General features: G+C 35.9%; 1 protein-coding gene across 1 annotated transcript; it reads right to left on the bottom strand.

Moving 5' to 3' along the window:
* Window positions 1-5166: 5166 nt before the first annotated feature.
* LOC306847054 (homeobox protein MOX-2-like) lies at window positions 5167-13263 on the bottom strand (the record flags this gene model as incomplete). Its single annotated transcript, XM_079380795.1, has 3 exons — window positions 5167-5388; window positions 9400-9572; window positions 12774-13263. The coding sequence occupies 3 exons, from the start codon at window positions 13261-13263 to the stop codon at window positions 5167-5169; spliced, it is 885 nt and encodes a 294-aa protein (XP_079236921.1).
* Window positions 13264-14094: the final 831 nt, after the last annotated feature.

The following is a 14094-nucleotide window of genomic DNA, read 5'->3' as shown; positions in this document are numbered from 1 at the left end:
TATATTTAGCTAATGCTTTTATAAGCTATCTACATTTTTAGCATTTGATTTTAAATGAAACATTTAAGTAAACCATTGTATTACATTCTGTCAGTGACTCAGTCTGTCTCTTACATTTTTAATATTTAGTGTTCTAAAAACTGTAATAATAATAATAATAATAATACAAATATTAAGATTTATAGAATGAATGAATAGCAAATTCACAGATATTATTTCAATAAAAAGGCAAAAAGTATATGATTTTTCAAAACTTTTTTTTTTAGTCATGATGTTCATTCTATGCTATTTTTTCTCCTCTTTTAACTGGCTTAAGCTGATTTAGACTTGCGTACATCATGGGATGCAGTTTGTGTAAGTTTGGATTGTAAACCAGTACATTATATGCATATGCAAATATGCACAAAAACCAGTTATACAGCATAGTTTTCCACACAAGAATGTTGTTGTAGCTATCATTTTGTTCTTTTTTGTATTTCTTTGTGCTTTTAATGTTGTTATATTTACATTTATGAATTTTTATTTATTGAAAATTTAATTCAGTTTTTGTGGATTTGGTCATATTGTTGAGTTAATTTAATTTTACACAGGCATCATAACTGCTAGCGTTTCACAGCAGTTATGAAAACAAGGAAAATATGACTTTTCTGTTATAAAATATTTTCTTGCTTGCATTTATAATTCCAAAATAATTGCAGTTCTTCTCCATTCTGTTCTGAGGGTTATATTCGTGACTTGTGGTTTTAATGCTCCAGGTGTGAAGTCACATTTTACGCTGTTAGTTTCAGTTCCTGGCCCAGATCTTCTGTAGTAAAAGTGACTGTTGTGCCAATAAATAAGATTCTAAATGGCTAAAACAGCCGTCAGTCATGGTCCCCTGCCAGTTTATTGGAGGGTTTGTGGTTTCCTGTATTTCGTCATCCTGTATCATCCGGCCATATTCTTAAGATTCAGAAGAGTTTCCTGAGCCTTAGCCGAATACTAAGTATGTGATATTATGATTAAACCACATCATTGGATTGCTCTGAAAAGCTATTATTAAATCTGTCTCAATGCATAATCCTCATAATTCAAGCAGGTTCAAACACATACAGTACAGTGGAATAAAAGAATGTGAAAGAACCCAGAAGGCATTTCTAATCGCTTATAAAGGTGTGCAATATGAATAGATATTCCCAACATGGCAGGATTGTGAGCTTTTTATGAGATTTTAATTCAAAGTTGTGTCTAATTACTCATATAAACATGTAACAGTTGCGGATTTTTCACAGATGGCCTTTTTTTAATGTGTCCCAGATGCATCATGACCTGGCCTTGACCCAAACGGTTTGTAGAAACTGATAAATTCATAGCAGGCGTATCCGTAGTCATTTTACTCTCTAGACATGTCTTTCACTGACGCAGAGAGCTGCAGTCTCTATAAAAATGCCAACATTTCATTACCTGCGTAACCGTTGCTTTTGTTCCTCGATGAAAGACAAAGAAAAGATTGGGCTGGAAAATAACAACAGTCACGTGCTGTATGGGGTATTGTACCTCAGTGAACATCATCCATCAACACCTACAGTTGCGCTGAAAATTACCCTAAATCACTTTTTGGAAGGAGGCTGAGCAGACACTCAGAGCCTGTGTGGAAAACTCTTCTGTTGGCTGTGTTGTTCTTGGCATGGCATGGAGAAATGACAACATTACCCTTCCTGCTAAAGGAAAGTCGTTCCCTATGGGGTCAAGGTAGAAGGTTCATTCAGGATCAAAAAGTAACATGGGCCAGAGTTACACCAAAACAACTGTTTTATTTTTTGGAGGAAAAAAAAATACCTTTCACTTGCAATGCATGCACTGGCTGCGAAATTTCCAGATGCTCAGGAGAACAATATAAAGCTGCATAATTACTTTAATGCAAGGAATAAATGGGATTATTTTGCAAATAAAACTGTGCCCGAAGGGTTGTGCTTCAAGACAATCGCTCTGGGAGACATTTGTCTGTAACAACAAGAACTAAACTTTCTGAATTCAAATGGCAGTTCACACCAAAAAAAAAAAAAAAAAAATCTTCTAAAAGGAAATTCGTACAGGTTTAGATCAACATGAGGTTGAGTACATGTTTTTGAGTGAACTGTCCTTTAAAGGGATAGTTCACCAAAAAATGTCAATTTTGTCATCATTTACTCTCATGTCATTCCAAATATAGAAAAAACTAAAAACAAAACAAGCAAATAAATAAAACATATTTTGGTAAACAACCAGTTTTGGTTCCAATTGACTTCCATTATTTTTTGGACCATACAATGAAAGTCAATAGGAAATGAAACTATTTGGTTTCCAACATTCTTCGAAATGTCTTTTGTGTTCCACAGGAAATTTTTATTTTTTTTTGAAAACTCTGTCATTATTTACTCACCCTCATGTGTTTTCAAAATTGTATTCATTTCTTTCTTCTGTAAAACACAAGATATTTTGAAAAATGTCTCAGAGTTTTTTGTTGTTGTTTTTAAATGTTGTTTTGGACTCCTTTCACTTTCGTAATAATAATGAAAAAAACAAATAAGTTTATATGCTTCAAAATAACTTTTGTATTTTTCACAAACATTCAGGTTTTTAAACATAAAGCCATAGTTCATCCAAAAATAAAAATTCTGTCATTATTTGTTCATCCTCATGTTGTTCCGAACACAAAATAAGATATTCTGAAGATTGTTGGTAACTAAAGAGATTCATTTCCCCCTCACTTTTTTGACCATACAGTGTAAGTCAATAGGATTTTTATTATTATTTTTTTTTTTTTATGTTCCACAGAAGAAAGTCTTACAGCTTTGGAAAGACATAAATATTGTCTTGTCTGTCTTGTAAAGGGACAGTTCACCAAAAAATGAAAATTCTGTCATCATTTACCTAACATAAGAAGATATTTTGAAGAATGTTGGTAATCAAACTGTTGGTTCTCATTGACTTCCATTATATTTGTTGTCCATCTAACAGAAGACAATGGGAACCGCAACTGTTATGCTATCAACATTCTACAAAACATCTTCTTTTTGCTCCACAGAAGAAAGAAATCATACAGATTTGGAGTGACATAGGGGTGAGTAAATATTTCTGGGTGGACCATCCCTTTTAAAATCCTTCTTCTTACCACAGTATCCGAAGTGGTTGGAGAGAAAGAAACATCATTCCAACAGAAAATCAACAAACTCATACAAAAAGTTACATTTGTTTGGAAAGACAAACATAAAAAAGCCTTGCTTGTTTACCTGCGTGTGTGTCTGTGCTCAGCTTTGTTTGTTATCTGTGGTGTATTTTTCATACCTAAGTCATGTTTGTCTTGATTTGTGTTTATTTGCTCATGTTTTTATTGATTTGTCTGTTTTGGATTCTGACAGGCCATATTCATCATGCGTTGTTTAGACATGGCTGTGATCAGTGCAGCTGGGTGCTTGGCAGGGTTTGAGGGGTCATAAATATATTTCCCATTCATTTCGTAAAGCCACGAATTGTTTCCCCAAGGGGATCGTTCTTTGTCTCACTTTGATCACAGTATATCATACACAAACATCTAAATCGGACGGCTAATCAAAAACGTCTTCCACAGAGGGAAAATGCATGGCTGGCTTTGACCACAACTGAAAACAAATCCACTTAGCCTGGGTTTTGCCTATGTGTCAAGGGAACGGCAAAGCCACAAATCAAAAGAGTCCAAACTTCTGCAGCTATCGAATCACCAGCTGCTCTCATATATGAGCAAAGACGTTCGAAAAGTTGGCCGACTCGATAAAGTGCCAGTCCAGAAATCAGAATGCTCACTCACGTGGTCTTCACAGAAACGCCAAACTATAATACTAGTTCTTCAACATGGCTTTCCATAACATTTCCATAACATAATCCTCTTCGACCTCTCCATTAAAAACTTTTTTGATGAAATTCATTGAGCAGGTTTGTTATAAAAAAAAAACAGTTGAAACTGAAATACCTAACATTTGTTTATTTACAACGTAAATAAAAGATACGAACTATATCGTAAACTTGAACAGGGAAAAAAAGAAAGAAAGTAAAATATGCCATATGTAATGTTATAAACACTACCATGAAAAAGTTTGGGGTCAGTAAGATTTTATATATATATATATATATATAAATTCATACTTTTTCTTTTTCAATATTTCATAAAAGTTTTCACAAAAATTAGAGTAAAGACTTTTATAATGTTACAAGAGATACTGAAAATTCAGCTTTGCCCTCACAGGAATTAATTACATTTTAAAATATATTAAAATAAAAAAAAAACTGTATTTTAAATTGTACTAATATGTCATAATATGAGTCTTTACTGTATTTTTGATCAAATAAATGCAGCCTTGGTGAGCATAAGAGACTTCTATTAAAACATTAACAAAAATCTTACCAAACCCAATTTTTTTGAAGTGTTGTGTAATGTTTTTTTAATGACTCCTTCAGTGATCATGGAACATTATTTGCAGTGCTGAAGTACACAAGCCTTAAGGCAAGTGAAAAGATTCTTACAATAGTTAGATTTTTATTCTATTATCCTTCAAAATTAAATGTTTATCAGTATGCCATGTCATATTCAATCCGTTTCAATCCAAAGTACCCACATTGTAAAAAATTTACAAAAACATCGTCAGTTTCATTATAATTCATCACAAAATAAGCTGCAATTAAAGGCATCCTTTGTTTCTTTACAAACAGACTAAGATAATACTTATTCTGTGCTGTCACAGATTATATCAATGTGTTTTTAATTAAAGGTATTTTTTTTATCAAAATCTGTATGTAAATACAGTAGCAAACAGTTAGGGCAAAAATTAAAACAGTGCAAAAATCCTCTCAAAGGCACTCATGTGGAATGTTTACAACATTCAAACTTACATTTATTTACAATGTCAAAATCGGATGAAATGCATAGTCTCTTGAAAATTGTGGCCACCTTTGACTATTATTTAGACTACTCTTCAAAGTTCGGGGCCACTGGGGGTTGAGCTCTGGTTTGCAACCCTGTGAGCATCTGTTTCACAGACCAAAAACAAACCCTAACCACTCAGAATGAAATAACACAACACGGCACAGTACTAGTTGTTAACAGCCTTCGGAGTACCAACATAGTTGATTCCTGAGGAAATTGGCAGGTTCTGACCGGCTGGAGTGTGGGCATCATAAATGCGCATGCTCAGAGCTCAGGTCGCTGTCGTGACTATCGTCCTCATTGCTGGGCGAACCCATGGGATGGTGCAGTCCAACCATTGGGGAGAACTCAGAAGGCAAGAGAGTTCCTTTCTTTACGTTCACCAGTTCTTTCTCCCGCGCTGCGGCTCCCTGCTGACCTCCCTTCACTCGCTTCCATTTCATCCGTCTGTTCTGGAACCACACCTTTACCTGCATGCAAGAGAAATACTGTTAAAGTAGTCATTAAGCAAACAGGATGGAGAATTTTAGTTCAAATTTAAATTCAAGTAGGTAGAGTCAAAATTAAAAGAAAAAAAACAAAACATGCAACCCTCATTTTTAATAGTATATTTTATTTCTCAATATTAATTGCCCAAAAATGTTATCACACACAGTGTTATTATGGTATCATTGATATACTATTGTAGATTTTGTTCATATTTTTAATTAGAGTTTAAATTTAGTTAAAGATTTTAGTCAAAAACTTTTTTAGTTCAAAGCAATTTTTTTTTTCATTGTAGTTTTTATTACTTTTTTTTTGGTTTATATAGTTTTAGTTATTTTAGTACTTAAACTAAACAAAATTCAGAAATGTTGCCTCTGCAATTAGCAGAAATACATTTATTTTTATACATTATTTATTTTTGTTTATCTTTATTTTATTTCAAATAATAAAACATTTTTTTAAGGGTTTCAGTTTTCGATAACAACCTCGCCCACAAAATATGAGGCATTTCTAGAAATATTAGATTTGAAATTTGAATATAAAATGAAATGAGATATATTTTTATACAGTTATAAATAAATTAAACATTTCGTTGACTTAAGGGAAATGTATTATTTAATTAAACTGAATAATCATAATATTAAATACAATTTTATATATTTTGACATTTATTTGCATTTATTTAATATTATACATCTTTATTTTAATTTATTTTCTGAAAACTGTGTAATGGACATATCTGTGCTACTGTATGGCAAAATTAAAATGTTCTGATTTGAAGAGTTTTTAAACAGATTTGAACAATTACAGAAAAATATCTAATTAGTTGAGGTCAAAATGTATTTTGCATATTTTACAGTAGGTAACGAATTGAGTAATTTTGTTTTCCGCAACTTGAAGAGTCAATTATTATATTTTGCTAAAATCTTCCCAACACTGTATTATATTAAGTATACTTGTACGAATAATTATGAACAAATAAATGTTGAATACCATCTATAATTCAAGAAAAACAAATGAATAAATAACTGTTGTTTGCTCATTAGGAGACTAATCTTTGGCCAAGTTATTATACAGTAGTCAATTACACACAATGTTTATGGGACTTTATTGGTCTCTTAGCAACACAGGCGTCCAAGAGCTGCATCAGGGAAACTCAACGCCACTTTGTGGGAACGTGTGTTAGGGCGTGTGTTATGGCACTTTCCAGAAAGAGTTGTTTTGGCACGCAGACCCCCACTCTAAAACCACCATCACGCCCTCTGTATCAGAACCCCCTTCATACTGCGTGCGTGTATCAGATCGGATGAGCGACAGATTTAAAGCTTTCTCTCAATGACTTCTGCCAACACAGCACTCAGATCCCACACGTATAGACTACATACGTAAACCAAGTAAAACACCTCATTTCATGTGCTTTGTGGGTCCTTCATATCTGCTTTTAGTCTAGGAACTGTGGATCTGGTGTTTTTCTTCTGGAGCAGATTTCTGGGAAGTTTGGTGGATCAGCTATATGATTGGCTCTGTGGGGACTAGCATTGGCTCTCTAGGCTATTTCCACCTGGTCAGTTATGTGCTGATGCAAAACTCCTGGTCGCCCATTGGCCCACGTTCCAGGTCCTGACTTGACACTTTGCTCTGTATTTGTGTCTCCTCTGGGATGATCAAGCTGCTGCCTAAAACGGGTCGATCAAACCTGGACCAAGTGGCGGCGCCTCACCCCCCTCCTCTGGCTTGACAGCGGGACTATTTCAGGCTGAGGGGATTATTTTAGGAAGCGCAGAGCAGGTATTTTAGAGTGAGCTCTTAAATGAGTCGGCAGATATCCTTACATGACAAAAACATTTAGATGGGAGCTTTTTTGCAACTCTTTACACTAATAACTAAAGGATTTATGGAACTGTGCTACCATATACATTATTTCAAAACAACATGCGGTTTTATATGCATTCAAATGTGTGTTTGTGGAATAAATATAAATACAGCGAAGGTGCACAGAAAGGGTTGATTTTCAGACTTTGTTGTCAAAGATTTGAGATCAACCCACGTCCACAGATTTATTAGATTTGTGCTGAGAGTCATTGGATAGGAATCAATTGTGTGGAGGAGTAGGAAGAGAAAGGGGAATAAAACAAAAATGCAAATCCTAAGTGAGTTGCATATACTGTGCAGTAAAACTTCTTTTTAGGTCAAGACTCATCTGGAATGATCCTAAACTCTGGAATGACTGTGTGGGATGTGCGGGTCATTTTGAAGAAAGCACCAAAAATCAGTATCTACCGTAGATCTACAGTGAACTTCAACCATTGTCTAATTTTAAATATATTTAAAGAGTAATATGCAAGACTGGGGGCTATTTTTTTTTACTCTGAGTAAATGTAAGTTATAAGGTCTTAAAAAGGTAGGCTATATATAAGAAGACTATATAAGATAAAATAATATATATGGGAAAAAAAATCTATGAAATATTTCCATAATTATTCAAACCTTTTGTGACAATGTTCCCCAATAACAAGGCATGTTTTACAGTCTATTGGGGTAAGTTGTCACAATGGGGCCTGCTATTTTCTTTGCAGTAAAGTATAAATAGTAAAACTATGAAAATGAAAAAAGCTAAATTCTGATATAAATACACAACCAACAAAAATTAAGTAATTAATAGATTTAGATTAACAGATTCTTTAAAATTTGCATAACATTTTATTTTAAGGACCAGTTCTCCCTATTAACTAGCATGCAAATTACTAGCATATTGGCTGTTTATTAGTTCTTATAAAGCACATATTAATGCCTTATTCTGCATGATCATATTTTAGATCTCTTAATCCTACTCCGTAACTAAACTTAACAACTTACTTACTAACTATTAATAAACAGCAAATTAAAAAAGTAAAGTAAAGTCGTGACGTATTGTCAAGTATGGTGACCCATACTCGAAATTGGTGCTCTGCGTTTAACCCATCCAAGTGCACACACACAGCAGTGAGTAGTGAACAAATCCACACACACACACACACACACACCGTGAACACACACCCGGAGCAGTGGGCAGCCATGCTGCAGCGCCCGGGGAGCAATTGGGGGTTCGGTGCCTTGCTCAAGGGCACCTCAGTCGTGGTATTGAGGGTGGAGAGAGCGCTGGACATTCCCTCCCCCCACCTACAATTCCTGCCGGCCGGGGGCTCGAACTCGCAACCTTTCGATTACGAGTCCGACTCTCTAACCATTAGGCCACGACTTCCCCGGAGTCGATTAGGAGATTATCGACACAAAAGTCATAGTTAATAGTTAGTTAATAGTGAGAATTGGACCTTTAAAAAAGTGTGACCAAAATGGGTTAAAAAAAGGACTTTTTACTCTAAATTTTATAGTAACTGAGATACTGTGCACCTTTGTAACAACTAGCCCCTGTCTCCTTCATATGATTTCATTGGCACTATTTTGAAAGGTTTGTATCATTGCCGTTAATTAGCAGATGGGAAAATTGGAGGCATCTGAATTAATGTAATATTCAATAAAAATGTGTTCATGGGGACTCTGGTTCAAGTCCAGCCTGGATCATGTCCCGCTCCTGTTGTCCCTCTCTCTCCCTGTCACTTTCCCTCTGTCTTATCTAATAAAAGTCATTCAAAAATGTTCTCAAAAAAAAAAGAAAAAAAAGAAGAGAATCCCTCCCTCAATCCTAACAAATAGACTGAACCCCTCGACACAGAGCCCTGTGTAAAACACATCACTCATTTCTAATGTAAAACATATTTCTAGAGAACTCATGCTGAAATATTTTGACATTTATATCAGTAAATGAGGTCATATTATTTAATTTGTTTAAAATTAGTAACATTAAGCATTGCATTTATCACTTTATACGACTTCATCACTTTAAGTGAAGTCAGCCTTTATGCAAAGGCTTTTTTACCCGTCAAGCAAAGACATTTTTTCAAGTGCCAGTGTTATGTCTGTTAGTAACGTGAAAACAGGCTCAGCATTGAACATACTTGTCTCTCTGTGAGGTCAAGGTTGACAGCGATTTCGTAACGTCTAAGCCGTGTCAGATAGTTGTGGTGAGCGAATTCTGATTCCAGTTCTCGAATCTGTTCCTTGGTGAAGGCTGTGCGCTCCTTCCTAGGTTTACTGCTCACGTCTGACTTATAGCTCCCATCCTGGGAATCTGAAATGAAAAACAGATCACTTTCCAGCCGTTGTAAATGCACAGAAAAAGAAAAAGACAGAGAGAAAAAAAAAAAAAAAACGTTAAGGGAAAGCAAAAGGGTGAAAAAATAAGATGGTGCGATAAACTGCAGGGCTCTGAAATAAAATAAACGAACAAAAATAAAAATGAAAGCGGAACAATTTGGCCTGCCAATCACCCTTTATTATGGCGATATGGCTCTGGTGTTTTTAGCAGGCAGAGAAGGGCCAGAGAACGGAGCACATGCTCTCAAATCTGGCCTGAATCAACAGAGCTTCGTTCACACTCTCCAGCAATCAGACCAATTTACTCTTCATTTTCCACACACGTCTCCTTTAACAGAATACATGAAGCTTTGACCAGGGAACATTTCTGATTTATTTATAGTAACACATATAATGTTATGATTATGTGTCTATATTATTGAGAAAAAAAAGTTATCTGCCTATCCAAAATAGGATTATATAAGGTATAAAATCAGAGTCCCTCATTTATTAATTCATTAAACACTAAATTTAAAAAGAAACATTTACTTTGTTGCTGCCTGAAGAGCTTCTTTAAAATCAACAATGAAACTGAATAGATTTTTATTTATTTTTTTGCAATTGGATAAAGCAATTGTACTTTATTTGGTATCATCTAAATTAAAAATATTATTTAATGTCACTAAATCAACCTAAATGCATTAGGTTTTGTCCAATAAAACTCAACTCAAGGGTTTGATCAGTTGATCATTGAACAGTGTATACATATGTGAATAGAAACCAATAACATTCTCATTATTACACCATGCCTTATAATTTTATATACATTTTCTTTTAATATTTATAAAATAAACTACTGTGGGTTTGAATTTCATATACAGCCTTTTTTCTTTTCTTTGCTACCCTACTAATTTTCCAATGTCAAAATGTTTACTTGTAATGTGTGAAATAATGAGAATGAACAGTGTAATACACTTAAACAGTGTAATGCAAAACAATCAGTTAAAATGCAGTTAATAGACAGAGAGACTTTGAAACAACTCATTACAAAAAAACTTTAAAGGAAAATATGTTTCCAATGAATATCTTTTGGCTTGTCTTTCAGGGACGGGTGTGATTTAGATGTCAAACTTTTGGCTCCTTTGAAACCAGCATAAAACTACAACTGCTCTAGAAATCCAAGGTTTTTACAGAACACAAGATAATGAGCTTTGAAACTCATATTTCATATCCAACATCACTTTTTGGAATAATCTATAATCTGTTCAGCCTATCGCTGCAACATCTCGATATGTGACACGGCTCTAAATGGAAACCAAACTGGCTTTGATAACTTCCAACAGACTGGAGGAAATTGGATTTGGTATAAAGGCACAGCAAGTGCCAACAGGAGCCTTCTGGAAATTTCTACCACCTTTGGGCCTGTCCATCAGTATGCCATCATGCCATAAATTACAGGCACCTGAATGAAAAGCTATAGCATTTAGACCCCCTTCATTGACTAAACAGACAGAAAAACAAACAAACTTAGATGTACAGTATAAACTGGGGTAATTCAGTTCATCTACTGTAAAAAGTGAAAAAAGTGAACTAAATCTTTTTAAACACAGCAGTTAATTTTTTCCTGCAGACATTCGCTCTGTTCACAATTCCACTTTATACAGCAAGATCTGTGTGTTCGTGCAAAACAACTAAGTTGTTTTTTTCTGCACCACCGTTTTAAAAACTATGTCAAACCACTTAGATAACCAGGTGTGACATTTTCTATTGTTCTTGAATTTTAAGGGTCACGTTTTAAATCAAAATTCTCCAGCTGCAGCTCTAACTGTTTTCCCCAGCCGTAAATGCTGCGTATGTGTTTGGGGTATCAAAAGCGCAGCTGCGGGCAGTGTGAGCATTTAACGGTGGCTTTCACCTGTGGTCTATTAAAGACCTGAGGGTAAATGCCAGAGTGACTTACACCTCTGAGACTGATGAGAGAGAGAAACAGGGCAGCCCCACAGCACCAGGCCTTGCCATTAAAACACTACTGTGCCGTGTCCAGCCCAGTCGGGATTCTGTTCCTGTTTTTTGTTCAATCAACCTTCAATTTATTCTCATATCAGGAAGCATTCTCTCTTATAACTAAGAAATATCAAGCTGCTGTTGACCGTATTCATAACTGCTCAGTTTGATTTATTAGTCAAATTTGCAAACGATTCTACACGGTTCATACAGACAGATTAGAGCGGTTTGTGTGTGTGTGTGTGGATCTGATCTCAATGTCAGATGTGTAAAAATTAATCACACTTTTCTGCTTATGTCTTTTCTAATAGACGACAGTTGTATTAAATTATTATAAGTAATATGTAGTTAAATACACACTGAAAAATGGTGTAGGATTTACTTTGAAACAATTTCTACTCAGTTGAACTCAAAAGAAACTGCAAGTAAATTAAAAAAAATTACAAAGAAATGACAAGTAACACATTGAATTAAATGTGAAACGTTGAAAAAAAAACAGAAATAGCATTTTCTTGCAATCTTCGAAAAAAATTTTTTACAGTGCAGTACAAATAAAATCCATTTAGTACATATAGAATGATTTTTGTTTTATATGGACTAAACTCTATAAATACAAAATATTAAATGCTATTTAAAACTTACATTTTAAAATAAATTCCTTTAATTCTCTAATAATTCGTTTCCTATTTTAAATAATTTTATTTGTCAAAATATTAAGGTATTTGTCAAAATAATCTTTGAATTCTTACTGAACATTACAAAATAAACTATTAATATAAAACTAAGCTATTTTCTAAACAATACATTACATTAAACATATAATTTGGTGCACAGATTTATTAAAACATATTATCAAAATTAAATTCCAAAGATGACAGAAAATAGACAATAATACAACAAATATTACTAAAACCAATATATATATATATATAATTTATTTTTTTTACTGATAAATAACATAAATCGAATGTTGTATTGCTCAATAAAGTAAGTCTTTTACTTGTGCTATTCTGAATAAATCTGATGAGTCATAAAAGAGACGATATTCAGTTCTCGAGTCACAGAAAACACTTGAATTATTTATACTGTGATAACTGGACAAAAATCAAGATAAAAAAAATTAAATCAAGTTCACAATGCCTTTTCTACTGAACTCATATGAACATGAAAGAAAACGTTTTGAGCTGCGTACCTGAACTGTCACTTTTCCCTTTGCTATTCCGTCGCTCTGGCTCAACAGGTGACATGGTCTGTCTCCCGTATTCTGCAGACACACACGACACACCAGAAGGGTCACTTCCAGAGAGTGCTGGGTTACCTGCGCATAGGCACTGTGAGCCCGCTCCCCCTGTGCCGCACAGTTCTGGAGCCGCAGCGTCAGGGTGCGGCAGGCAGAGGCCGTGGCGCTCCCCATCGATCGAGGGCATCTGCGGCACATGCCAGGAGAGCTGATTCTGTGAGAGGTGTGGATGCTGTGGAGCTGGGTGAACTCTGTGATGGGGTCCGCCGAAGCCGCCCTCCTCCCCCGCATAGCTGCAGGGCGGTGAGGGTCCCGGGAGGTCAGGGTAGGAGACGTGGTCAGAGCGCCCGTGCAGGGCCAGGGAGGACTGGGCGAACGCCGGGTGCAGGGCTTGGGACGGGGCATGCGGGCTCCGAAGGCATCCGAATAGAGAGTGATCCATGTCTCTTTTAATATCTACAAATCCACTTAACTCCGTGAGCAGGAAATCACACAGCCTCGCACCCGTGGCCACCGTAGTCCAGGCGAAAGGAAGAGGGAGCGGGTGGCGATGAAAGGCAAAGCCTCTGGTAATCCTGAGCATGCAGCCCCGTTGCCAGGCCGAAAAAGAGGGTAAACACACACAGCCTGCAAGAGGAAGCTCAGGTGACAGACGGGAGAGAGAGAGAGAGAGAAAGAGAGGGAGAAGGAAATACTGAGCCGTCTGGGCCCGACTGGATACAGCGCTTCTGGAGAAGTGGAGTTGGAGCGAGGGAACGAGGGAGGGGGAGTTGAACGGAGGTACTGGAGGAATGGATGTTATATATAGGGCGTAACATGAGAGGGAGGTTGGGTCGCAGGCTCCTCGCTACTGACCACATGCATACGATCTTCCTCCAGAACGGCAAGTTACAATAAATTTGAGGCCAGCCAACTAGTTCCGGGCTACCCTGGGGTACGATATTTTGGACATGGGCTATCCGATCCCACGGATGCTTTTTCTAAGAAATGAGTTGCATAAGCAGCCAAAAAGTGAGCGTGGAATGAATCGAAGTGGTTATGGGGGTCTTAGTGGTGGGACGGCAATGGGGTGCTATCTGGTGTATGTTTGTCTGCACGTTTATCCATATTGCCAACATCATTCAGACTGTGAATAGGATCATTTTCCAATATAATAACTGCAAAAAATGACAATATTTGATATAACATCTTAACTGCATGAGACACATTAAGTTTGCATAGCTAAAAATGGCTTATATTTTTGATAAAAAGGACAATCATATAAATTTTGAAT

Source organism: Barbus barbus (assembly GCF_936440315.1).
Source record: "Barbus barbus genome assembly, chromosome: 27".
NCBI lineage: Eukaryota > Metazoa > Chordata > Actinopteri > Cypriniformes > Cyprinidae > Barbus > Barbus barbus.
The sequence above is the reverse complement of the archived record's forward strand: the minus strand, read 5'-3'. Positions and strand labels throughout refer to the sequence as shown.